Source organism: Callospermophilus lateralis, chromosome 9 (genome assembly GCF_048772815.1).
Source record: "Callospermophilus lateralis isolate mCalLat2 chromosome 9, mCalLat2.hap1, whole genome shotgun sequence".
Lineage (NCBI taxonomy): Eukaryota > Metazoa > Chordata > Mammalia > Rodentia > Sciuridae > Callospermophilus > Callospermophilus lateralis.
The window spans coordinates 57,204,794-57,231,364 of NC_135313.1; the positions used below are offsets into that span (position 1 = coordinate 57,204,794).

General features: G+C 35.9%; 1 protein-coding gene across 1 annotated transcript in view; it reads left to right on the forward strand.

Annotated features, from left to right (window-relative positions):
- The window catches only part of Sp3 (Sp3 transcription factor), a 53,150-nt gene that overhangs the window by 9,043 nt on the left and 17,536 nt on the right, over positions 1-26,571 (forward strand). The window contains exon 4 of the mRNA XM_076866881.2: positions 1,836-3,195. Coding sequence (XP_076722996.1) covers positions 1,836-3,195 — 1,360 coding nt within the window. The remainder of the gene's footprint in view (positions 1-1,835; positions 3,196-26,571) is intronic.

The window sequence follows — 26,571 nt, forward strand, 5'->3', positions numbered from 1 at the left end:
TTCCTAGTGGCTTTACCCCTGGTATTAGTAGAGTCCAGGTATGGCATAGTGTCTAAGGACCTGAGTTTGGAGTTAGTTTTAGCCTAGTTTTAAATCCTGTCTTGGTCACTTGACAACAATGTGACTTTGTCCCTCGATTTTCTCATCTGTAAGATAGGGATGATAATAAATTCTATCAAATTGTTTTAGCTGGTCAGGTGCAGTGGTGCACATCTGTAATCTCAGTGGCTTGGGAGGCTGAGGCCAGAGGATTCTGAGTTCAAAGCCAACCTCAGCAACTTAGTGAGGCCCCTAAACAATTTAGTGAGACCCTATTTCAAAATAAAATGTAAATAAAAGGATGGAGATGTGGCTCAGTGGTTAAGTGCCCCTGGGTTCAATCCCTGGTACCAGAAAAAGCAAATGAGATAGTTTTAAACCTTGTTACAGTATTTGGCATATAAAGAAAAGCTTAGATCATTTGCTTAAAAAATATCTACCATTTGACATTGGCATGCAGGATTTTTTTTATTTTTTATTTTGTGACAGGGTCTTACCAAGTTGCTGAGGCTGTCCTTGAACTTGTAATCCCCCTGCATTTGCTTCTCAGGTCACTGGGATTACAGTGAAGCATCACTGTGCTGGGCCTGACATGGAGGGTTTTTTTTTTTTTTTCTTCTTTCCCTGCTGGCATTTTTCCAATGTTGCCTATGTGACCATATGGGTGATCCCAGAGATTTCTAGCAGGTTACAGCATACAAAACATATATGCCTGGCATTCTACTAGAATCTTAGAAAAGTAACTAAAACCAAACCAAGTATAAATCCTCCAGCTTTTGGATTCTAGAAAAGCTTTTCAGATGGGGCTTCTTTACTCTGTAGTCACAGGGCAATAATAACCTTTCCTTACGAAGTTTTTATAAAGTTTTTTTTTTTTTTTAATTGTTCATGATAAAAGTGAAGAACTTGATGGGTATGCTTATGAAATTCCACTAATCATAAGTCTATTCTGAAGTACCTTAATATATATCATAAAAGAATAGCTTTAATTGTTTGACTTAAGGTTTATAGCAGTAATATACAAATCTTTTTTTTTAATATTTTGCCACATTTTTTTCTTTTTTTTAAGAGAGAGGGGGAGAGAGAGAGAGAATTTTTTTAATATTTATTTTTCTTAGTTTTCGGTGGACATAACATCTTTGTTTGTATGTGGTGCTGAGGATCGAACCCGGGCTGCACGCATGCCAGGCGAGCGCGCTACCGCTTGAGCCACATCCCCAGCCCAAATCTTATTTTTCTAACTTAGATTTAACACTGCACTGTTCACAATTATAGTACTCTGGATTTATTGACATTTTTAGTGGGTTGTATACTTTTTTATACTTTTTAATGGGTTGTGCACTTTCTTAGCTCTTTAGTAGATGTCATGTTTGGTTTGAACTGTTTATAATCTATTCTAGCCACCTCCACTTAAAAAAAAACAAAAACACTATAAACATTAGTGATTATAGATGAGTAATTGGAAGATCATAGTCCCAGACTCATTTGCTGCACGATTTCAAGACCTGCCCAGGGCAATATAGCAAGACTCCATTTCCAAAACATTAAAGAAAAAAATTGATCAGGTCATGATAAATAGAATGGGCTGTCTTCACAATAACTAACAAAATTGCAAGGATTATTGTTGTAGTTTGTAAAGTATTACTTTTGTATTTTAGTCCTGTTATGTTATTAAGGGGATTTTCACTCTTAGATAGTAGGATTTATACTAGTTTAGAGTTTTTTTTTTTTTTCTTTAAGAATTGGTTTAAACATACCACAAAATATATCACAACATTTTTGTTTTCTTCATCCAGACAGGTGATTTGGCTTCTGCACAGTTAGGAGGAGCACCAAACCGATGGGAGGTTTTGTCAGCCACACCTACAACTATAAAAGATGAAGCTGGTAATCTAGTACAGATTCCAAGTGCTGCTACTTCGAGTGGGCAGTATGTCCTTCCCCTTCAAAATTTGCAGAATCAACAAATATTTTCAGTTGCACCAGGATCAGATTCATCAAATGGTACAGTGCCCAATGTTCAATATCAAGTAATACCACAGATTCAGTCAACAGATGGTCAGCAGGTTCAGATTGGTTTCACAGGCTCTTCAGATAATGGGGGTATAAATCAAGAAAGCAGTCAAATTCAGATCATTCCTGGCTCTAATCAAACCTTACTTGCCTCTGGAACACCTCCTGCTAATATCCAGAATCTCATACCACAGACTGGTCAAGTCCAGGTTCAGGGAGTTGCAATTGGTGGTTCATCTTTTCCTGGCCAAACCCAAGTAGTTGCTAATGTGCCTCTTGGTCTGCCAGGAAATATTACCTTTGTACCAATCAATAGTGTCGATCTAGATTCTTTGGGACTCTCGGGCAGTTCTCAGACAATGACTGCAGGCATTAATGCCGATGGACATTTGATAAACACAGGACAAGCAATGGATAGTTCAGACAATTCAGAAAGGACTGGTGAGCGGGTTTCTCCTGATATTAATGAAACTAATACTGATACAGATTTATTTGTGCCAACATCCTCTTCATCACAGTTGCCTGTTACGATAGATAGTACAGGTATATTACAACAAAATACAAATAGCTTGACTACTTCTAGTGGGCAAGTTCATTCTTCAGATCTTCAGGGAAATTATATCCAGTCGCCTGTTTCCGAAGAGACACAGGCTCAGAATATTCAGGTTTCTACAGCACAGCCTGTTGTACAACATCTACAGCTTCAAGATTCTCAGCAGCCAACCAGTCAAGCCCAAATTGTGCAAGGTATTACACCACAGACAATCCATGGTGTGCAAGCCAGTGGTCAAAATATATCACAACAGGCTTTGCAAAATCTTCAGTTGCAGCTGAATCCTGGAACCTTTTTAATTCAGGCACAGACAGTGACCCCTTCTGGACAGATAACTTGGCAAACATTTCAAGTACAAGGGGTCCAGAACTTGCAGAATTTGCAAATACAGAATACTGCTGCCCAACAAATAACTTTGACGCCTGTCCAGACACTCACGCTTGGTCAAGTTGCAGCAGGTGGAGCCTTGACTTCAACTCCAGTTAGTCTAAGCACTGGTCAGTTGCCAAATCTACAGACAGTTACAGTAAACTCTATAGATTCTACTGGTATACAGCTACATCCAGGAGAGAATGCTGACAGTCCTGCAGGTGAGTCTTAAATGATGGCCTTCCATAAAAAGTGTAGTTATAATATATGGGGAAATTTTTATTAGCATATAGCTTTCATTAAAGATGACATGTCCCTATGTTTATATGAAAGTAGACATCAAAGTGTCTTCCAAATTGTTCTTTGAAAGTTTTGAAGTTAAGGTTTCATTTTTCTGTTATGCCAATTACATTTGTAGTTTCCTTTGTTTTGACATCTGGTGTTGTCAAGCATTACAGAATTTAATTTTGCAGGTAGTGTGTCTTGTTTGGCCCTGGTGTGATTTGGTTTAAACATGGTGTGCATTATATTTGGTTGATCATATTAGCATAGAGTAGAGTACTTATGTAGCTGTCTTAGTCACAAACTAGCTATGTGATTTTTGGATAGGTTTTTTTTTTTTTCTCTTGAAAACTTGGTTTCCTCATTGTGTGAAATGGGATATTAGTAACTTCATATCTAGGATACCTTCTAGATGTAACATGTGCTTCTCACCCCCACTCCTGCAGAATTGAACCTGTGGGTACTTTACCATTGAGTTATATCCCCGGTTCTTTATTTTATTTATTTTTTTTTTAAAGAGAGAGAATTTTTTAATATTTAATTTTTAGTTTTTGGCGGACACATCTTTGTTTATATGTGGTGCTGAGGATCGAACCTGGGCTGCATGCATGCCAGGCGAGCGCGCTACCACTTGAGCCACATCCCCAGCCCCTCTTTATTTTATTTTATTTTTTTAAATTGTGAGGCAGAATCTCTCTCACTTAAGTTGGTGAGGCTGACCTTAAACTTGTGATCCTCCTTTCTCCCAAATTGGTGGGATTACAGGCATGCCTATCACGCCAAACTCCTTTTCCTTGTGAGAAATTTGGGACATATGCTTAGAATGTTGGAATTGCCCATGGATCTCAGATCTGTATTTGGAAATTCTTCAATTGTGTTTGTGCCTTCTGAGTCTGGGTTTAGAGCAGCAGTTCTTGAAGTGTGGTCTGTCCCCAAGACCCGTTCAGAGGTTCTTTATGTGAAAGTGCTTTTTTTTTCGGTACCAGGAACTGAACTCAGAAGCACTTAAACACTGAGCCACATCCCCAGCCCTTTTTTGTATTTTATTTAGAGACAGGATCTCACTGAATTGCTTAGTGCCTCACCATTACTGAGGCTGGATTTGAACTCAAAATCCTCCTGCCTCCCTAAGCCCCTGAGATTACAGGTGTGCACCATCACGCCCAGCTGAAACTACTTTTCATAATAATACTAAGAAGTTACTTGATTTTTTTCCCCCCTCTCCAGTGTTCACACTTTCACTGATGGTGGACCAAACTACTAGTATTTTCCTGACTGTGCACTTGTAGTTAAAGAAAAATTTTGTTTCACTGAAGAATGACATACATTATTATTTTTGCTAAATGTCAACTCTTCAGAGCTGCATATCTTTTAAAAAACAGTAGATTTATTGGATTCTAACATACTATAAAATTCACCTTTTATACAATTGAGTAGTTTTTTAAACATAGTCACAGACTTGTGCAGCCATCATCACTATCTAATTTTAGAGCATTTTCATTACCCCAAAAAGAAACCCATATCTATTAGTAGTCATTTCTCATTCCATCCCATCTCCCAGCTTCTAACAACCACTGTCTTTCCGTCTCTTTGGATTTGCATATTCGTTCATAATAGTGAATTATATAACGTGTGGCCTTTTGTGTCTGGCTTCTTTCATACAGTGTGTTTTCAAGGTTCATCTATGGTACAGCATGTCAGTACTTCATTTTCCTTTATGGCCCAATATTCCATTGTATGCCAAATTTTATTTTTCTATTGATGGAAATTTGGATTGTTTCCACTTTTGGGCTATTATGAATAATGGTGCCGTGAACATTTTGTGTATAATTTTTTGTGTGGCATGGGTTTTTCTTTTGAGGAATGGGTACTAGGTTCTATGGTAATTCAGTGTTTGAGGAATTGCTAAAAAGATTTTTCCGAAAAGAATGCACCATCTTGTATTCCCATCAGCATTGTATGAGAGTTTCAGTTTCTCTAATTCCGGTCAATGCTTATTATTGATCATCATCTTATAACCACCCTATTGGGTACGAAGTGATATCTCATTGTGGTTTTGGTTTGCAGTTCTTACTGATGTCTATAATATTCTTTGTGAGGAAAAGGAAAGTATGCTTTAATAAAGCATTTCTGCTGCCTACCAAAATAAGATAATTGACTTTGAAAAAAAACCACTTTTCCCTGTTGTACAGTCTTGTATGTTACAAGCTGAAATATTGTTTTTACTTGAAAGAACAACTGACATGGTTTTGGGGACTTCAGATATTAAGTGACAAAATAATTAAGCAAAATTAAATGAAGTAAGCTTGTCATTTAAACCCTACAATATTTCTTGCTAGTGATAAAACATGGACTTTCCAGTTAAAATTAGAATTTTGGCTAAAATCTACTACTGTGAGTTTGTTAGCTTCTTTATACTTAACATTTTTCTGAGGAGATGGGTGGTGCTATAAATAGAATCTGTTTGATATTGTAATATTATACCAACACTTGGAAGATCTACATGAAAAACTCAGTGAGTCAGTAGCTTTTATTTTTCATTTTCATATGTATTACACATATTGGGGATTGAACCCAGGGGCCCTTTACTATTGAGTATAGGATCTCACTGCTGCTAAGCTCTTGCCTCAGCTTCACTATGTGCTTATAGGTATGTACCATCCTGCCTGGCTGTCCATAGTTTTTAGGTGATGAACTTATTATCATGGGTATTATTGAATTATTATACATGGGTAAAAGCCATTTAAAGTCCAAGATAGATAACGAGTGTGAAAAATTTACCAATTTGGTATAAGACTCCATATTTCAACTGAGTTAATAAACTGCCACTTGTCAAGTTTGGTGGTATCAAAGAAAACCCAATTGTTTGAAAGACTATTAAATTATTCTTCCCTTTTTCAACTGCATATTTTTGTGAGACTATATATCTTCAAATGCTTCAACCCAAACCACATATTGCAAGAGATTGAATGTGAAAGTGGATCTGAGACGCTTTTGACTTCTTTTAATCTGGATACTACAGAGATTTGCAAAAATGTGAAACATGGTTTCTTTTATGAAAAGTGTTTTGGCAGCTTTTTCATAAAATGTTAATTAATTTTCATTTTATTTATTTATTTATGGTGCTGGGGATTGAACCCAGGGCCCTGTGCATGTGAGGCAAGCACTCTACCAACTGAGCTATATCCCCAGCCCAAAGTGTTAATTTATATTAACATGTTAATGGATTTATTTTTTTAATGGTGTCAAGCAAATCCAGGGTCTCATGCATGCTAGCCAAGTTCTCTACTGTATTTACTTTAAATGAATTTTAACAATTTAAAGTTTCTTATTTTTAATATAGTAAATATGTCTAATGATAAATATATATGTATACACACATATACATATATATGCGAATATGGATGTGAGTATTCGTGTGTGTATCCTACACGAATAAAAGGTTTTTGGAACCTCAGTAGAGTTTAAAATAGAGAGTCCTGGGTTGGGGGTGTAACTCAGTGGAGGAGTGTGTGCTTAGCATGTGTGAGACCTTGAGTTCAATCCCTAGGTCTTGAGACTAAAATGTTTGAGAATTACTGGTAAGATGACAGACTTCTGAAGACAATTTGAAACATTTGAATATTCTTTCTTAAAGATATTTGAAAATAGTTTTTAACGATTACTTAAGTTAATGTTATAGAGTGTTATTACATGTTAGAAACATCTCCAGAATTTGTTTTTTTTTGTGGATTTATGTTGATGTTGAATTTACGAGTCTCTTAAGTATTAGTAAGATGATTTCAGGTGTTATCAAATAGGAACACTGAATTAAATACAAAATGGAGGGCTGGAGTTATGGCCAGTGATAGAGCGCTTGTCTAGCATGTGTGAGGCACTGGGTTTGATTCTCAGCACCACATAAAAATAATAAAGGTTCATCCACAACTGAAGTATATATAAATAACATTTATATATATATGTGTGCATGTGTATATATGTGTATGTGTATACATACATATATACATAAAATTTAAAAATACAATTTTTTTAATATTTATTTTTTTAGTTTTCCGTGGACACAACATCTTTATTTGTATGTGGTGCTGAGGCTCGAACCCAGTGCTGTGTGGATGTCAGGCGAGCGTGTTACCGCTTGAGCCACATCCCCATCCGCTAAAAATACAATTTTAAAAAATAAACATAAAATTTAAAAGAAATGTAGTTAGTCTCAAAGGGTAAAATAAGTACTCCAGAAGGACATTAAGTTTGTCCCAATTTTAAAGAATGGGGAGCTGGAAATGGTGGTGCGTGCCTGCAGCTACTTAGAAGCTGAAGAAGGAGGATTGCAAGTCCACGTGGACGACTTAGTGGGACTTTGTCTCAAAAAAAGTAATAAGGACTGGGGATGTAACTCAGTGGTAGAGTACCCCTGTCCTGGGGGAAAGTTTTGTTGTTGAGAAAGTAAAGTTAAAGCAAATGAGAATTTAAAATGCTGGATAGTACACAGCATATTTAAAAATAAAAACTAGGAAATTATCATTTGGGAAATATTAGATATTAGGAAAACTTTTTTCTTGGTATGCTATTTAATTGACAAGAAGGGGAAATAGGGGCCAAGGATGAAGCTCACTGGTAGAGCTTATAGGAGGTCTTACAAGTTCCCAAAAAGTGGGGGATTCAGAGATAAATTATTATTTTTTCCAGCATAAGACATTTTTATCTGCTAGGAATAGGATATCCAGATGAAAATGCTTAATACTTTGACATATTTGCTTTGCATTTTTGGTAAGTATGAAATTAATGTAACAATTTTCCCAAATACTGGATAAGGTATCCTCTTCCTCCTAAAATCAGGGCTTTGGAATTTGTCTCTTTAAAGTTCCCATTTAATAAAAATGACCTCTATTCCAGCCTTTTTAAAGTTTTGGGCTCCTCCTCTTGTGAGATAATTTTACTATTTCTTGTCCTTTAAGAGCAGATCCCTGAGGCAGAGTAAGCACAAGGCAAACAGAATAATATAGGCAAAAGAGGAAAGTGACTTTGGCTAGGCTAATATTATATAAGGAAAGTCTGAGGAAAGGTAGGATAAAGAGGGAATTAAGAACTCTGTTTTGGAATTGTTGAATTTGAAATTTCTATTATATATCCATAGTAAAGTGTTTTAAATAAACAGTTGGATATGTTGGATATCAGAATCTAGTGCTCAAGTTGGTTGGAGATAAAATATAGGGTGTAATTAATGTATATAGATGTGACAAGATGAAATCATTCAGGTCATATAGCTTCTTAACCTTTTGTTGCATGGTAGAAACTCATAGGGAACTTCTAAAAAAAAAAAAAATGCTAACAACTTGTGTTCACCTGCCTCTCAGTTCTAATTTAATTGCTCTGTATGAGGCCTAGGAAAAAAATCCCAAAGGGATTTTGAAGTACAGCTGGTTTCTGAATTACTTAACTTTGTGAGCAAGGAATATAATAGAGGTTGGAATAGGTATCATTTTCAGCCTGAAGTTATTTCTCCACATTTTTCAAATGAGCTGTCTAGCACAGAATCAAAGGTAACTAGGCATATGAGGAGATCAGACACAAATGAGAACCAGTAGGAACAATACAAATAGACCACTGGAACTCCTGATAACAAAAATTATGAATGTGGACTGAAACACGTGTTTATAGTAGTCTAGGAGATAAAAGCCAACCTTCAAATTTTTAAGATTTAGAGACCATAATAAAAATGACATTACTGGTTTGTGAAAAAAACAAATAAAAATTTAGCAACTGAAGCTTAAAATATAAAATTGAGGAAAATTTTGGAGGCTTTGTCAACATTTAGCGAGTGAAGTAAAGAAGGATCCAGCAAAGGAAACAGAAGGAGCTTCCTGGAGAGAGTGATATCCTGGAATCCAAACCAATAAATTACCTAAGAAAGGTAGTAGGAGTAACTTTCATACAGTGTAGACAGAATATGTAAAATGATAGAGAATGGGAGATAAGAGGAAGATAATGGTTGTCCCTGGCCCTTAACAAATAGATTCAGTAGAGTGCAGGAGAAGAAAACCTGGCCAGAATGACTTAATGGGGGTGGGGGTGGGGGAGAAGATGGTAACTGGAGGTGAATTTGGTTAAAGGAGGATTTTTTTTTCAGGAATGTATCAGTAAAGAGTGGGAAATTGATGCTGTAAAGAAGGTAAAATGGATAAAAGATTTGAAGAAGGCAAGGAAGATGAAATATAGGACTGTGGGTATAGTAGAGGTTGGGCAATCCAAGTCTGAGAAGGTATGAAATGGTCTGAGAAAATTTGGAAATTGAGATTTGAAACAATTGCAGTAGTATTGGGTTCCCACTTGAATAATTAGCATAATTGTGTGTTTTTCTCCAGTTGCTCTGCTGCTGGGATATATGTACAGGGTTGATTCTTCTCCCAAGTAAAAAGTTCTGAGTACTTTGGATTTTTCTCTACCATGTTTTTGTGAACTCTTCCTATCTATTCTCATTTTGTTAACCTGGCTCTAACTGACCCCTGATCTTTTCTCTTTCCAGTTCATTTACAATTAAAAAAAAGAGTTTCATTTTTTGAATAGGCAATAGGGCATAAGGCCCAACTTGAAAAGATATAAAAAGTGTAATTAATAGGTTAGTTTCTTTCCTTCCTTAATCTTTAAGTTCCTAGTAGCTTTTTTTTTTTTTTTTTTTTTTTTTTTGGAGTTGGGGGAGAATGTTGGGTATTGAACCCCAGGGCTTTGCGCTTGCCAAGCAGGTGCTGTACCACTAAATGAACCCCAGCCCTTAAATTTGTAGCTTTTACAGAAGACCCTTGACTTAGAATTATGTTTCAGAAACCAGTATATAAACTTGAGAGGGAACATGCTAAGAGAAGCCAAAGGAATTTTAGATTGGTTTGCTTTCATATGAGGGAATTTAGTAGAATTGTGACTGGTTTCAAGTTCTTTTAACACTACAGATTTTATGTGCTGTAAGAATAACATGTTGAAAGATTTTTAAAATGTTAAGTTGTTTTTTGTCTTTGAGCAATTCATATGAAATACTTGAATCAAATGTTATATCTGAGATAAACAATCTGGAGGTAATTTGGCTTGTATAGATGATAGGTATATTGGGGTTTGTTAAATACTGTTTTACTTTGTTTATATTTGAGATCTTAGATAATAGAAAGCTTTTGAAAATGTTTGGTCCTCTCATGTTTTTGATTAGTGGAAATTTTCAATTACAAAAGTTTTTTAAGAGAAACAACACATTAGTAATATTGGACTTTTGGTGCCAGAAGATCCCTGTGATGGCTTGGGTTAGTGAGCCTTGTTCATAGTTAACAGCTTGGGTAGAGTGTGAATACTTACTTGGCTCTCAGTAGAAAGGATTTTATGGTTCTATGAAAGCCTTAAAGATAGATTTTTGATTCTAGACTGTTTTGCTGCTGCTATAATACGAAGCAAGTAGTTGATAAATGTCAGGGGTTGATTCTTTATACACTAAACTGCAGTGAAGTGTTCTTGGTTTGCTTAAAAATGAAGGGGAAAGCCACATTTTTATAAATGCTGTTCTTATATTTTGGCTGTATGTAAAATGTAGGGGCATTTGGCCAAAGGCAGAGAAAGGCTTAAAAACTTGAGAGGGTCTGGGGATGTGGCTCAAGCGGTAGGGCTCTCGTCTGGCATGCATACTAGGCATGCGTGAGAGTTCGATCCTCAGCACCACATACAAGCAAAGATGTTGTATCCACTGAAAACTAAAAAATAAATATTAAAAAAAAATTCTCTCTCTCTTTAAAAAAAAATTAGAAAAAAAACTTGAGAGAAGGGAGAAGGTGAACAAGCTTCTTAGAGTGAAACTGTATTCAGTCAACTAAGTAGTACTTTTTTTTTTTAAACTGGGTGCTTTATAAGAGAAGTGTATACATGTTCAGTTCTTAAGAGGCTTACTGATTTGTTGGGTATTAATGGTAGACATATGGGGCAGTAATAATCACTATAAATCAGTGCATAATTGACAGTATAAATCAATGTAATAAGTTAGTAAATTGCATGATGGAGATAATTGTGTAGATCAAAGAGTGCTCCATTTGTCAGTGGGGACTTCACAAGAAGGAAGAACTTGAATGGAGTGTATCTATATTTGTATAGATAGAGATGAGGAGAAGATGTTTACTAATAAGGTAAAAAGCATTGTCAATGTGCTTATTCAGGAGACAGCTTAATAATGAGCATTTCCCCCAAAATGGTTTGTAAGATGTTAAATAGGTATTATTAAATAAGTCATGAAAATGTTCATTAGCATATCAAAGTTTCTGGGAAATTCAGTGGATAATAAACCTGATCTTTTAAGGAAAGATCGAGGCTACATCTTTGTTCTTACTTTGGATTATACATCTCTAGAGATTAGTAATATGTCATTGGGTTAATTATGAAGAACTACCGGAAATGTTAATAGCATGAATAGCAGTTGAGGTTATTTGGTGACTAGAGGCTGATAGGGCACATTTTATTTGAATAGACAGGATAAGAGTGTAGAACACAACTCTGTAGCTATGAGGATTTTACTATTTTTAGTCTCGCTAAAGAGCCATTGAAAGTTTTTTTGGGGGTGGGGGGTGGCTCATACTGGGATTGAGCTCAGGGTTACTCGACCACTGAGCCATATCCCCAGTCCTGTTTGTGTTTTATTTAGAGATGGAGTCTTACTGAGTTGCTTAGTGTCTCGAAGTTGCTGAGGCTGGCTTTGAACTTCTGTCTCAGCCTCCCAAACTGCTGGGATTACAGTCATGCGCCACCATGCCCAACCCATTGAAAGTTTTTTAAGAGGAATAACCTGAATAAATCAATGCTCAGAAGACTTTATTTCAGTAATAAGTTGTAATGGGAAGAAACAAGCACTAAAGAATGTAGAAGGCTACTTCAGTGATAACAGGGATAAACTAATGAAAGTAAGGAAGTAAGATGGTAGACATTTCAAGGAATGAATTTATACGATTAGTAACTAGTTAATGGGAATGAGAGATGTACCTACTGTTTTAATCAGAAAGGTCACATTATGGACTGAGTTTAAAGAGTAACTGGGGGGCGGGCCTGGCCAAGTGATGTGTTTTAATTAATTTGGTTTGTGAAACTATATTGAAAGGACTGTTGATAGCATAAGTAGAGATGAACTCAGGATGTAAGACTGGAATTATTTAGGAGAGAAGTTATAGACTTTTTTTTAAATTTTAATATTTATTTATTGGCGGACACAACATCTTTGTTTGTATGTGGTGCTGAGGATCGAACCCGGGCCGCACGCAGGGCAGGCGAGCGCGCTACCGCTTGAGCCACATCCTCAGCCCCAGTTATAGACTCTTGAAGTCAGAAGAGTAGATAACTGAGCAAAGGAGTTAATGTAAGGTAATGAAAGGTAGATGTTTAGGGGGGCTGGAGTTGTGGCTTAACACTAGAGCGCTCATCTAGCACGTGTGAGGCCCAGGGTTTCAATCCCCAGCACCACATAAAAATAAATAAATAAAATAAAGATATTGTGTCCAACTATAACTAAAAAATAAATACTTTCCCCCCACCCCAAAAAATGTAGATGTTTGGAGAAATTTTGAGGGTGGAGTGGGGACTATAATAAGTACCGTGTTAAATAACATCAGTAAAATATGCGGAAATGTGTACATTTTGTTATTTCTAAAATTTCTTTCCTTAGGATACTAAAGTTTAGTGGGTAATATATGTCCTTGGGTTATAGGATTTCTCTTTCCCTTGACTACTGGCATTAGAAAATTTAGTTTGGAATCTGTGGATAGTTTTGAGTTTGGGTCTTATTGTCCATCAGAAAAACACCTACATGAACTGTGTAAGTTCTAGATATTATCACCTCTGCTTATATTTAAAAGAGCTTATTTTACAGGTTGCAGTGGCATATACTTGTAATCCCAGGCTGAAACAGGATTGTAGGTTCAAGGCCCACTTTAGCATTTTAGTGAGACCTGTTTCAAAGTTTAAACAATAAAAGGGTTGGAGATGTAGCTCAGTGATAGAGCACCCCTGGGTTCAATCTCCAGTACCCAAAGCAAACAAAGCCCCAAATAGCTTATTTCATCTGAAACTGATCTTTAATAAGTTAGGATACCCAACTTTATTTTTAATACTTATTTTTTAGTTATAGTTGGACACAATACCTTTATTTATTTTTATGTGGTGCTTAGGATTGAACCCAGGGCTCTGCATGTGCTAGGCGAGTACTCTACCGCTGAGCCACAACCCCAGCCCTAGAACACCCGACTTTAAAACAAAGATTTTTGTAGGAAGGAATTAACTTTTTAGCTTGTTCTGGGGATCAAATCCATTCATTGCTTGCTGCAGGCTAGGCAAGTGCTGTATGTACTATTGAGCTGTACCACCCAGTTCCCAAGACTCTTTCTTGAATGCTCAAATGAAGACGAAGTAGAATGTAAATATTCATTATTTAGGAGAAAGGGATTTTAGCTTTAGACCTGGAAAACCAAAGCTTATCTGTGGTTCTAGATATTGGTTCTTAACATTTTGGGTAACTAAGTAGGCAATTGATTTTTAGCCATAAATAACAGGGAGTTAATAATAAAGGCTGGAAGAGGAAATTTTCTTGAAGGTCAGTAAAAATATCTTTAGTTTTTCTTATTTCATCTCACTTTTAAGGAGTAATTGTGGCTTTTTCTCCCCCTATTTTTTTCTTGTCTGCACTTGTTTCTGCAACAGTAACCACTCAGAAAATCTTGGTGAGATAAGTTTTAAAGAGGATTCAAAGTACTTGTTTGCCACACCAAAGTAATAGTATTTCAGCTTTACTCACATCTTTTCAATTGCTTTTTCCAGAATCTTCAGAAACATTGGTGAAGGGAAATTTATGTTCCATGATAAAGAAATTTTATTTGTCCTACAGTTACTATTTCATCTTGTTAGTGGTAAAAGCAATTTACTCAATAGTATGACTCTTGACATTTCAAAATTTTATTTGTGCCCCCCACCTCCGTTCTGTGCTGTTGAGGATTGAATCCATGTGCTTGTTAGGGTAGGTGCTTTATCATTAAGCTATGCAACCCCCCCCCCCCCCCCCCCCCCGGGCTTCTGCCCCTTGCGACCCCTCCCCACAGGATATCTGTGTTGCCCTCTCTGCTCATCTAAAAGTCCTGAGTTTAAGGGTTCCCCCAGCCTACTGCCTCAGTCTCCCAAGTAGGTAGAACAATAGCAAGTGCCACCATGCTGAACTCTTTTATTGCTTTCTTTTTTAAAATCAGGTTATATTAAGGGATTAAAAAAAAGGAATTCCTTGAAAACATAGTTTGAAAGTTTTAAATTGTGACTTGAAAAATGAGTATGGTAATCACCGGTGCTGTCTACTTTTTGGTTCTCTTTCTGGTAACACCTGAGTTCGGTGTAGCTATATGTAGCTTGCTTTAGTCAGAGAAATTGGCTACTGCTCCATTATCATTGATCTGTAAGTGAGAAAAGCTTGCTTTCCCTGAGCTGACTTGTGATGGAGGTGAATTAAAAAAAATAAAAAGTTTTTTTATTTTTTTTAAGCCACTGTGATTTCAGGGGCTATTAAAATAGTTTTGGCCAGGTGTGGTGGCGCAAGCCCGTAATCCTAGCTGCTTGGGAGGCTGAGGCAGAAGGGTGGTGAGTTCAAAGCCAGCCTCTGCAAAAAGTGAGGCGCTAAACAATTCAGTGAGAACCTGTCTCGAAATACAAAATAGGGCTGGGGATATGGCTTAATCCCTGAGGCTTGGGAGACTGAGGCAGGAGGATCAAGAGTTCAAAGCCACCCTCAGCAATTTAGTGAGACCCTGTCTCTAAATAAAATATTAAAAAGCGCTGGGGGGCAGGGGCTGGGATTGTGGCTCAGTGGTAGAATGTTTGCCTAGCATTCATGAAGCACTTGGTTTGATCCTCAGCACCACATAAAAATAAAATATTGTGTCCACCTAAAACTAAAAAATAAATATATATTTTTTAAAAAGGACTGGGGATGTGGCTTAGTGGTAAAGCACCCCAGGTTCAATCCCATGTACAAAAAAAAAAAAAAAAAAAAAGGAATTTTGAAGATTTAGGATAAAAAACAGAATGTAAAATATCTCATTAATGTTTGTATTGATTATGGATTTAAATGTAATTATTTTGGTTAAATGAAACAGTATTAAAATTAATTTTACTGTTTTTTTTACCTTTTATATGGCTATTAGAAAATTTGGAATTACTTATGTGACTTGCATTATATTTCTGTTGGACAGTGCCTATGTAATAGCCTATTCTGACTAAAATAAAATTTGATACAAGGAGTAGTGTATTCTAACAAAAGAATTCAACTCTAGCATTGGCTTAGGGGTCAAATGGCAGGGAAACTGATTTTAGAGCCTGGGAAGATGGGATACAGAGGAGAAGTATTTAGTATAATATGCAGTAAGGCATGTAATGTGCCCAATGTATTTGTAGGTTGAGGGAATGAGCTTGGAAAACAAATGGTATTTTAGCTGACATTGGCTCCATTCAGTGAGTTATTATAAGAAAGAGATGAGGGGCTGGGATTGTGGCTCAGCGGTCGAGTGCTTGCCTAGCACAGGCGGGACCCAAGTTCGATCCTCAGCACCACATAAAAAAGAGATGAGATAGAAAATGATTGGCTGTTTTTCTCTTTCTTTTTTTTTTTTAATATTTATTTTTTTTAGTTTTCGGCGGTCACAACATCTTTGTTTGTATGTGGTGTTGAGGATCGAACCCGGGCCGCACGCGTGCCAGGCGAGCGCGCTACCGCTTGAGCCACATCCCCAGCCCTTTCTCTTTCATTTCTCCCTCCCTCCTTCCTTCCTTTCTTCTTCCTTCCTTCTTTCCTTCCTTCCATTGTTTCCACATCACCCATAGATTCTGGTATTCCAACTTGATACTGTGACTAGATGGGGTATTTGGGTTATCTTCTGTAGGAGTCTTATAGATATATTTTGCATGTGGAAAGAAGAGTAAAGTGAATATTGGACCAGCAGAGGAACTTGAGAGTTAAGATTGTTCTTAGACACTCTACTTCTCTTCTAAGCACATGATAGGGGGATTGCCCTTTTCTGTAATTTTTCAAGTTAGGCATGGCCTTGTGCCTTTTTGTGACCAGTGGAAATGTAAGTGAAAGTTCGAGTAGGATGTGATTTGCCATGAACTTTTAACCTTCCTTCGTAAGGTAATCTTGAAAGCATTCTCAAGTGGAACCTAGGTTCAGAGAAAATCTCATCTGCCAGCCCGAATTGGACATGTACAGGTAGTGAGAGAGAAACTTTTGTTGTGTCAAGCCATTGAGATTTTGGGATTGTTTGTTAACTATAGCATAATTTCACCAATCTTGATTGATGTGTTTGGATATAATTTGGGTGCTTGGTAAATGTTTGAATTGAATAATAAATTTGAGGGCAAAAGAAAAATGTACAAATTCTAAAATTTCCAAGATTTAGCTTTTTGCTTTATATTTCTTGTAATATAGCCAGCCTACACATTGACTAGGAACCCTCTTATGTAGGTAATATGGCAAACTGATTACATAGGCGGAAGACACAGGAGGGAAAAAAGGTGAAGCTTGTAATATAACTAGAAGTAACTAGTCAAAACAATGTTTATGATATGGTGTAGTGCTTTATTTTTTTAATATTTTTGTTTTTTTAGTTGTAGGTGGACACGATACCTTTATTTTATTTATCTTTATGTGGTGCTGAGGATTGAACCCAGGGTCTCACATATGCGAGAGGAGCGCTCTACCACTGAGCTACAACCCCAGCCCCTGTAGTGCATTATTTAAAACATTGTTTTCTATTTCTGTTGATATCAACCCACATTAGTCTTGTTTGTAATCTATAGAAAGTATTTCAAATCCTTAGGGAAAATAATATGCCTTTTTAACATAGTTTTGAATAGTTTTGAGGAAGGGAAATGTTTTGTTTGCTTAAAGGCAGTTGTGGGGTTGGTTAGTTTTTTTTTTTTTTTTTTTTTTAAGATGGGGGAAAGATCCCGGATGGTGACTTCCCCGACCCTGGCCATAGCAACAAATGGCAGCAGCATAATTTTAGTCCAGAAGAACCTTTCCCTTAAACAAAATCTCTGGTAAATCCTCCAGTGTATAAAACTGATCTTAATGGGGCTGCTCAGATTTATATGATGACCTGGAACCCTATCTATTCATCTTCATTGTTGGCATAATGTCATTTAAGGAAACAGTTTGAAAGTCTGCCGAAGTAGGTGTTAGCTACTGTAGCCCTCTTCATTTGGTGTGTGTGTGTGGTTTAGGTTTCTTTTTTTTTTTTTTTAATATTAATTTTTTAGTTTTCGGCAGACACAACATCTTTGTTTGTATGTGGTGCTGAAGATCGAACCCGGGACGCACACATGCCAGGCAAGCGCGCTACTGCTTGAGCCACATCCCCAGCCCAAGGTTTAGGTTTCTTAAGGAGTAATCTCAGATCACTTTTAACAGTCTTGGCTGATTGCAAAATGATTTGGAAGATGTCAATTAGAAAAGGTAATGGGTATGGTGATCCAGAGCTGGAGAGGAAAGATACCACTGGAGTTTGGGATAAGATAGAAGAGTAAGGGCTGGGGTTGAGGCTCAGTGGTAGAGTGCTCACCTAGCACATGTGAGGTACTGGGTTTGATCCTTAGTACTACATAAAAATAAATAAATAAAGGTATTGTGTCCATCTACAACTATATATATATATATATATATTTAAAAATAAGTATATAAAATAAACTTAAAATGTAGAATTTTAGACACTTAAAAAGTGCAGTGTTCTAAGCCAGGCATGGTGTAGTGTATGCCTGTAACCTCAGGTAAGGCTGAGATAGGTGGATTGCAAGTTTGAGGGTAACTTGGGTACCTTAGTGAGATCCTGTCTTCAAAAAAGGGGCATGGATTTACTGGGATTATGGCTCAGTTTTAGAGCGCTTGCCTGGCATGTGTGATGCCTGGGTTTGATCCTCAGCACCACATATAAATAAACAAAGTAAAAAACTTAACTTAAAAAAAAGAAAAAGAAAGAAAAATGGGGCTGTGGATGTAACCAATGGTAGAGTGCTTCTTTAGCAGTGCAAGGCCCTTGCTAGTAGTCTTCAGTATCACCAAAAATATTTTTTAACAGTGTGGTATTCTAGGCCTTGTCTATACCAGTTCAATTTTAATAATGAATTGGTGTTAACAGATGAATATTAAATAATATCCTGGGCTTCCTGATAAGGAAAATAAATAAATGAATAATTAATTCTGGAGATATTTCTGTTTAGAATATGGTGACCTGTAAATTACCTTGTAACTATCCTAAGTAACTTATGCTGTTCTAAATAATTGGTGTCCTAAAGCCTTTTTTTAATACTTATTTTTAAAGGTGGACACGGTATCTTTATTTCATGTGGTGCTGAGGATCGAACCCAGTGCCTCATGCGTGCTAATCAAGCACTCTACCTCTGAGCCACAACCCCAGCCCCTAAAGGCTTTTAATTTTAGAAGTTTTCAGTGAATTTTGAAGTGATATACAAATAATTAAACATCAAAATATTTAATACTCTTCCAAAGTTTAATTTGAAATCCCAGGGTGTTTAAATTTGAGAAAATGGATTAATACTTTTATATGCCATTATCATTGTATTTTAAATTATAAGAATAATGTATAGTTTCTAAAAAGCATACCTATAATCTGTCATGGTTATGTTTTTGGACTTTTTTTTGGGGGGGGTGGGGGGAGACTAGGGATTGAACCCAGGGCCACTGAGCCAAATCCCCAGCACTTTTTTGTATTTTATTTAGAGAGAGGATCTCACCGAGTTGGTTAGGGCTACGTTGCTGAGGCTGGCTTTGAATTTTAGATTTTCCTGCTTCAACCTCTTGAGCTGCTGGAATTATGGGTGTGCGCCCGCAGCTCCTGCCCGTTTTGGAATATTAAGAGATAACTACATCCAGGGCTGGGATTGTGGCTCAGTGGTAGAACACTTGCCTGGAGTGTGTAAGGCACTGGGTTCAATCCTCAGCACCACATAAAAATAAATAAATAAAATAAAAGCATTGTGTCCATCTACAACTGAAAAAAAATTCAATTAAAATAAATTAGTAAGAAAATTCATGTGGAAGCAATTTTTGCATTTTTAGTGACTAATATAAACATACATATATGAACCTATAGGATAATGTTCATTGGGTAGAAATTATGAAAACTTGAGAATAAGGCTATGAGAGATGAGGTTACAAAATCTCATATAATGTTACCTATATCTATATATTTCAACCCACTGTCTTAAAACAGGAGGCAGTATAAAACAACTGTATATTTTGTCTTTAAGACAATTGCATATTCTAGTGATAAAATTTTTCAAAGATCAGGCGATTCGGGAGTGGGATGGGAAGTAAACTCTTATTAGGATTCAGTTCTAGTCCTGGTTTGTTTTGAAACAAAAGCACTATTGTATTCCCTAGTTTGAACACTTAACTTTACTCATAGTGTAGCTTCAAATCATCTTTAGTTATCTCTAAAATTGAATCTACACTTAAGGTAAATATTTGGTACTATTAGGATTTGAATAGTGAGAGTTGTGAGTTGTGATGGATGCTTAAAGCAAATCACTTTTTTCATGTTTCTAGGGTAGCAATTAGAAATTATTGGGAGCTGTCATTCTTTTCATATTATTTTAACTTGGAGGAACAACTTTTTTTTTTTTTTAAAAAAGAAATCTTCAAAGTAGCATTAAAGTTTCTTCTTCCTCCTCCTCCTCCTCCATCATCTGAAGGAGAAAGAAAAATTAGCCCCTAAAGGTTGTGGGGAATGGGAGGGAACCTTAGGAAAGAATACTATTTGCAGTAACTTACAATATTGATGTCAATAGTTACTCTCAATTTCATAGCTGTGGCATTGAAGATTTGTTCTGTGGGGTTCCTAAAATTAAAGTCCTCTGAAGGTAGGCATCAGGGCAGATAGCTTCAGTTTTCTTTTTTTAATTTAATAAATAAAAACTATTTTAATTTTTAATTATCTTAATTTAAAAGTTAATAAAATTTAAATTTGTCATTTTAACGATTTTTTAAAAAGTGTTCAGTTCAGTAATGTTAAGTATGTTCACACTGTTCTACAATAGATTTCTAGAACTTTTCTTTATTTGGTACTAGGGATTGAACCCAGAACGATTTAATACCATGCTTTATTCTCAGCCCTTTTTATTTTTAATTTCAAAACAGGGTTTTGTTAAGTTTCCTGAGGCTGGCCTCAGACTTGGCAATACACCTGCCCCTGCCTTCTGAGTAGTTGGGATTATAGGCCCTGTACAGCTGTGCTCGACTTCTAGAAAATTTTCATCTTGCAAAACTGATATTCTATATCTATTCAATACCCATTCCCCTGTGCTCTTTTCCCTAGCAGTTGGCCGCTTTCTGCTATGTTTTTCTATGATTTTCACTATTTTAGATATTTCGTGTTCATGAAGTCACAGAGCATTTGTCATTTGTGACTGACTTATCTCATATTTCTGGTAAGACCATAGAATGAGATTTTTTTAAAAAATATTTTTTAGTTGTCAATGGATCTTTTATTTTATTTTTTAATTTATATGCAGTGTTGTGGATCCAACCCAGGGTCTCACGTATGCCAGGCAAGCGCTCTCTACCACTGAGCCACAACTCCAGTCCTAGAATGAGATTTTTAATGTCATTAAGATTCATCCATATTGTAGCATGTGAAATAATATATTCTTTTTTTAAGGCTGCGTAATATTCTATCATAGGTATATACTAAAATTTGTTTTTCCTTCCCAGATTTTAGAGTCACTAATACTATTTGATCAAACTATAGTTAAAAATCATATGTATTTATATGTAGGGGAAGGTAACTTAATGCTGCTTATTCTTGTGAACAGGCCCCTGGTAAATAACTGATCTTTAATAATAATCTACAATATGGTTATGTTTAATTTTTTATTGTTGTTCTATTGAACTGTGTGACTTCAGGCGACTATATAACCTCTTTATCTTCTGGGAAAAAATTAACTCAGGGGCATTCAAAGCCAGCCCGAGCAGTTCAGCATGGTTGGGTGCATGTAATGAGATATTAATAACATATTAATAACATATATGTTAAATGTTACAAGAATGCCTGAGAAGTAGTAAATCTTACTTTTATTTTATTTATTTATTTTTTAAAGAGAGAGTCAGAGAATTTTTAATATTTATTTTCTAGTTTTTGGCGGACACAACATCTTTGTATGTGGTGGTGAGGATCGAACCCGGGCCGCACGCATGCCAGGCGAGCACACTACTGCTTGAGCCACATCCCCAGCCCTAAATCTTACTTTTAGATACCATCTTCATCTTAATCTTAGTAGAATACTGTTCCCTTAATAGATTATCTAATACTTCAGATTAAAAAAGGTGAATCTAGGGGCTGGGGTCATAGCTCAGTGGTAGAGTGCTTGTCTTGCACATGTGAGGCACTGGGTTCAATCCTTAGCACCATTAAAAAATAAACAAAAGTACTCTGTTCATCTACAACTAAAAATATTTTTTAAAAAATGGTGAAGCTAATATTTCACTATATACAATGTATTAATTACAGGCCACCTGGTCTTTTTCTCATATATTTCTGGTAAGACTATAGAAGGAGATTTTTCTTCTGTAACTGATATTCTAATATGCCTTTAGAATATCAGTTATTTCCTGGTATGCTCATTTATGTGTGTATATATTATAGAAGATTGTATTTTCTAGATTTATGATCTCTGAATGGATAGAAAAACTTAGAGGATTAATTTTAATTGAGGAAAAAGCAGCAGTCATAGAAGAGTTATGATCTAAATCTAAGGAGATGGGGTTTGAGAAAAGAGCTTGCTTAATGGTAGTGATAATATAGTTTTATATATACCTTTTTTTTTTTTTTAAACTAAGAGAAAGAACTAGAATTCAAGCATGGAGAATAGAAATAGAACTTGTTGCCCTAATAAATATATTTTTTGATAACATTTGGTAAGGAAATAAATGTAATTTTAAAATCTGCCCATAAGCGGCTGGGGTTGTGGCTAGGGGTAGAACTCTAGCCTAGCATGCGTGAGGCACTGGGTTCGATCCTCAGCACCACATAAAAATAAAATAAAAAGGTATTGTGTTCACCTACAACTAAAAAATAAATGTTTTTTTAAAAAAAGTCTGCCCATAAGGTGTTAACTTTAGATTAGATATGAAAGTGCGTTTTGTATAACTTACCCTCTTAAGAGAAAATTCGAAAAAAAACCTTTTAAGTAGTTCTGAAGCATTCATAGGAGTATAAATCGTTAATGAAATCTAACTAAACAATATATGAAATTGTATAGGACTATCCCATAATTCTATTTAGGTGATTTTTTTTTTTTTTTGGCAGGTAAAACTAACTAAAGGGAAATTTAAATAAAATAAATTTCAAATTAAAATGTAATTTCATCAGTGCTTTAAAAAATCGAAGGCAGAGAATATGAAAGACTTTGATAACAACAACAAAATCCTAATGATACACTATTGATAAAGGAGAATGCCTCATTTTATCAACAGTTCTTTAATTCATATTTATCTAGTGTTAGCTATTTAAATCAAGAATGCATCTTCCAGACTTGATAAACCAGTTAAGAATTTATATTAAATATCCTATTAGCCTCTGTTTATAAGTAATTACCAACTAGTTTTAGGTAGAGATATTTAGGATGTTTTTCTGATATTTTTAATAGAAATCTAGGCATGTTTTGAGTTATTAATGCTTAACTAATATTGAGAATTAATCTTTTCTTGGTAACTATATTGTATGCCTCTCTGTGTATTTCATCATTTAAAATGCTTCCCCTTTATTTCAGCTCTTATCCAGGTGTGCAGGATTTTTTTCCCCCTCTTACCTATATCCCTTTCATAAGCTTGGTTTTTCATAAGCTTGTTTTATATATGGGTAGGCCTTGAAAACAACCATAGTCATGGGACAGAGATACTGTTAGTGCTATACCAGGCCAGATGAAAAGGAAATGTAAACATTTTGAGATAGAAAATATTCATAACTGGACATGGTGGTGCATGCCTGTAATCCCCAGCTGCACAAGAGATTGAAGCAGGAGGATCACCAGCTCAAAGCCAGCCTGAGCAACTTAGCAAGGCCCTAAGCAACTTAGCAAGACCCAGTCTCTAAATAAAATACAGAAAGGGCAGGGGATGTGGCTCAGTGGCTCACTGCCTCTGGGTTCAATCTGTAGTATCCCCAAGATATATATATACACACACACACAGTAAAACACCAGACTTGTTAATTTATAAATTCTAAAATGTGTTATGCAGATATCCTTGAATTTCTATCAGTTAACAATTTTGTACTTTAAAGCCTGTTTTCCTAAAATACCCAAAGTCAAATTTAAACCAGCACATGCATTTTCTATACTGCTAGTGTATATAGTAAAGGTATTGCTATTTGATATAAAGGCTAGTTTACAGTATTTTAGGTACTCTAATGCACTAAACCTACTAGTGTAGTGTAAATCTACTTTTCTGGGCTAACCTAGGAAATTTTGTGACATTTTACAATGCTTGTTGTATTAGTCAACTTTCAGTCACTGTAACAGACCTGAGATAATCAACTTATAAAGAGAGGTTTTAGTTTGGCCTACAGTTTTGGAGTTTGGGGTTCTGTGATCAGTTCACCTCATGGCTGGGATTTGAAAAAAAGGAATGAGGGTCCCATAATCCTCTTCAAGGATACCCCCAATGATCTTAAGACCTCTCACTAAACCCTGCTTCTTATCCTCTGGATAGTGCAATCCTGGGGAACAAGCTTTTACTATGTGGACCTTTGGGGGACACTGAAGATCCAAACTCCATAGCACTTTTTTTTTTTTAATTGGTTGTTCAAAACATTACAAAGCTCTTGACATATCATATTTCATACATTAGATTCAAGTGGGTTATGAACTCCCATTTTTACCCCAAATACAGATTGCAGAATCACATCGGTTACACATCCACAGTTTTACATAATGCCCTATTAGTAACTGTTGTATTCTGCTACCTTTCCTATCCTCTACTATCCCCGTCCCCTCCCCTCCCATCTTCTATCTCTACCCCATCTACTGTAATTCATTTCTCTCCTTGTTTACTTGATGTTACCACAAAACTCTAAATAAGAGTCGGCTATAGTTTACTTTTCATTTTCTTGAATCTACTTTGGGCAGGGTTTTGTCCTTATTTCACTGAAACAGTTTTTGTGAAGATTGCTAGTGATTAACATGTTTTTACATCCAAGGATTATTTCTTGGTTCTCATTTTACTTTTCAAGTATTTGACATAGGTTAGGTTCTTTTTTTAAAATATTTTTTTTATTAGTTGTTGATGAATTTTTAAATTTTATTTATTTATTGGTACGTGGTGCTGAGAATCGAGCCCAGGTTAGGTTCTTGAAGTGATTGTTTTCATTTGACTTCTGGGCACCAGTTTCCTCCCTCACTTCCACTATTAATTTTCTGTACTTTTTTTTTTTTTGGAGAGAGTGGGTAACTGGGGATTGAACACAGGAGTGCTTTATCACTGAGTTACATCCCCAGTCCTTTTTATTTTGAGACAGGTGCTCCCTAAAATCCTGAGTCTTGCTAAGTTGTTGAGGCTGGTCTTGAATTTGGCAGTCCTCCCACCATAGCCTACAGCGTCATTAGGGTTACAGGTGAACACCACCACATCTGGCTTTCTGCTTAATTTTGAATTGCCTTCTATCTACATTGTGTTTTATGTGACTCTTAATACCAACTGTATGTGCTTATGATACCCAAATTAATATTGGCAACTGCCTGATTATTGTCTTTATTTGGGTATTTAATAGGCATTTCAAAATGTTCATACCCAAAAATAACCCTCTAGTTGGCTCCCTTCCTTACAACTTTCTACCTATATTCTGTCCTATTTCAGTTAACAGCAACTCCCTATTTTTAGTTATTCAGGACAGAAACTTTTAAGTATCTTTTTAACTTCTTTCTCATAAAATAACTTATTACCAAATCTGTTAGCAGATATCTTTGACTACAGTTATTTAATGACTCATTCTAATACCTCCTCATCAGCACCCTAGTTTTAGACCATCATTATCTCGTGCTTTAATAACTACAGCAACCTCCTGATTTAATCAGTATTTTAAAAATTTTTATTTCATTTTATTTTTTATTTTAATCCCTCTTCATGCCAAGTAGCAGGGATTATAGGTGTTGTGCCCCAACACTCAGCTACTTGAACTAGTATCCTTGTTTTTGCCTTTGCCTCCCATAGTCTCCATGATTCTGGATTTATTTTAGTAAAATTTAGTTCAAATTATATCACTCCTCAATCCCTCCTTGGCTTTCCTTAAGATAAAATGTAAAGTCCTTATAATGATCCCGAAAGTAATTCACATTGGCTTGTAACATATGATTCTATTCTCTCTTTACCTTCCATTTTATACCTCTGTGATCTTATGCTTCTATACTTATATATTCAGGCCATTTTAGCTAGCCATACAACCTGCTTCACTTTTCTCTGAATACACCAAACTTAAGACAACTTGGCTTTTCTTTCTGCTAACCATTTGGTCTATTACCTCCTTTAGGTCAGATGTCACCACATTAGTCCCCTCTATTTAAAATAGCCAATACTGGCTGGGTGCACTGGTGCCCACTTGTAATTCCTGTGGCTCTGAAGGGAAATAGGCTGAGGCAGGAGGATTGCGAGTTCAAAACCAGCCTTGGAGAGACGCTAAGCAACTCAGTGAGACCCTGTCTCTAAATAAAATACAAAATAGGGCTGGGGATGTGGTTCAGGGATTGAGTGCCCCTGAGTTCAAACCCCGGTACCCCCAAAATAAAAAAAAAGCCACTACTGTCTGGGCACAGTGGTAATTTACTGCAGGGGTTGAGGTGGTAGGAATACGAATTTGAGGTTAGTTTGTGTAACATAGTGAGACCTTGTCTAAAAAATGAAAAAATAAAAAGAATAACAACTACCACTTTCCTTCCATTTCCTATTCTTTCTTGTCCAAAAACACTTTTTCCCCCAAAACAATTAATCATTGCCCAAGTACTGTGTATTTGTTTATTTATTCTGTCTTCTTTTTTAGCAAGCTGACTTGCTAAAGTCATGAATTTATTAACTGCTTTCTCCTTAGAATGTAGAACTGTGAGTGGGGTTGCTCATAGATCTGTTGAGAATAATATTCTAAACTTCAAACTGAACTTCATTTTGGCAGCATGGTCATTTTAAAATTTTTAGTGTTGTTCATACTTCAACAAAAGAAATTGTATCTTAACAATTCCTAAGTTACCTATATTTTAATATAAAATGT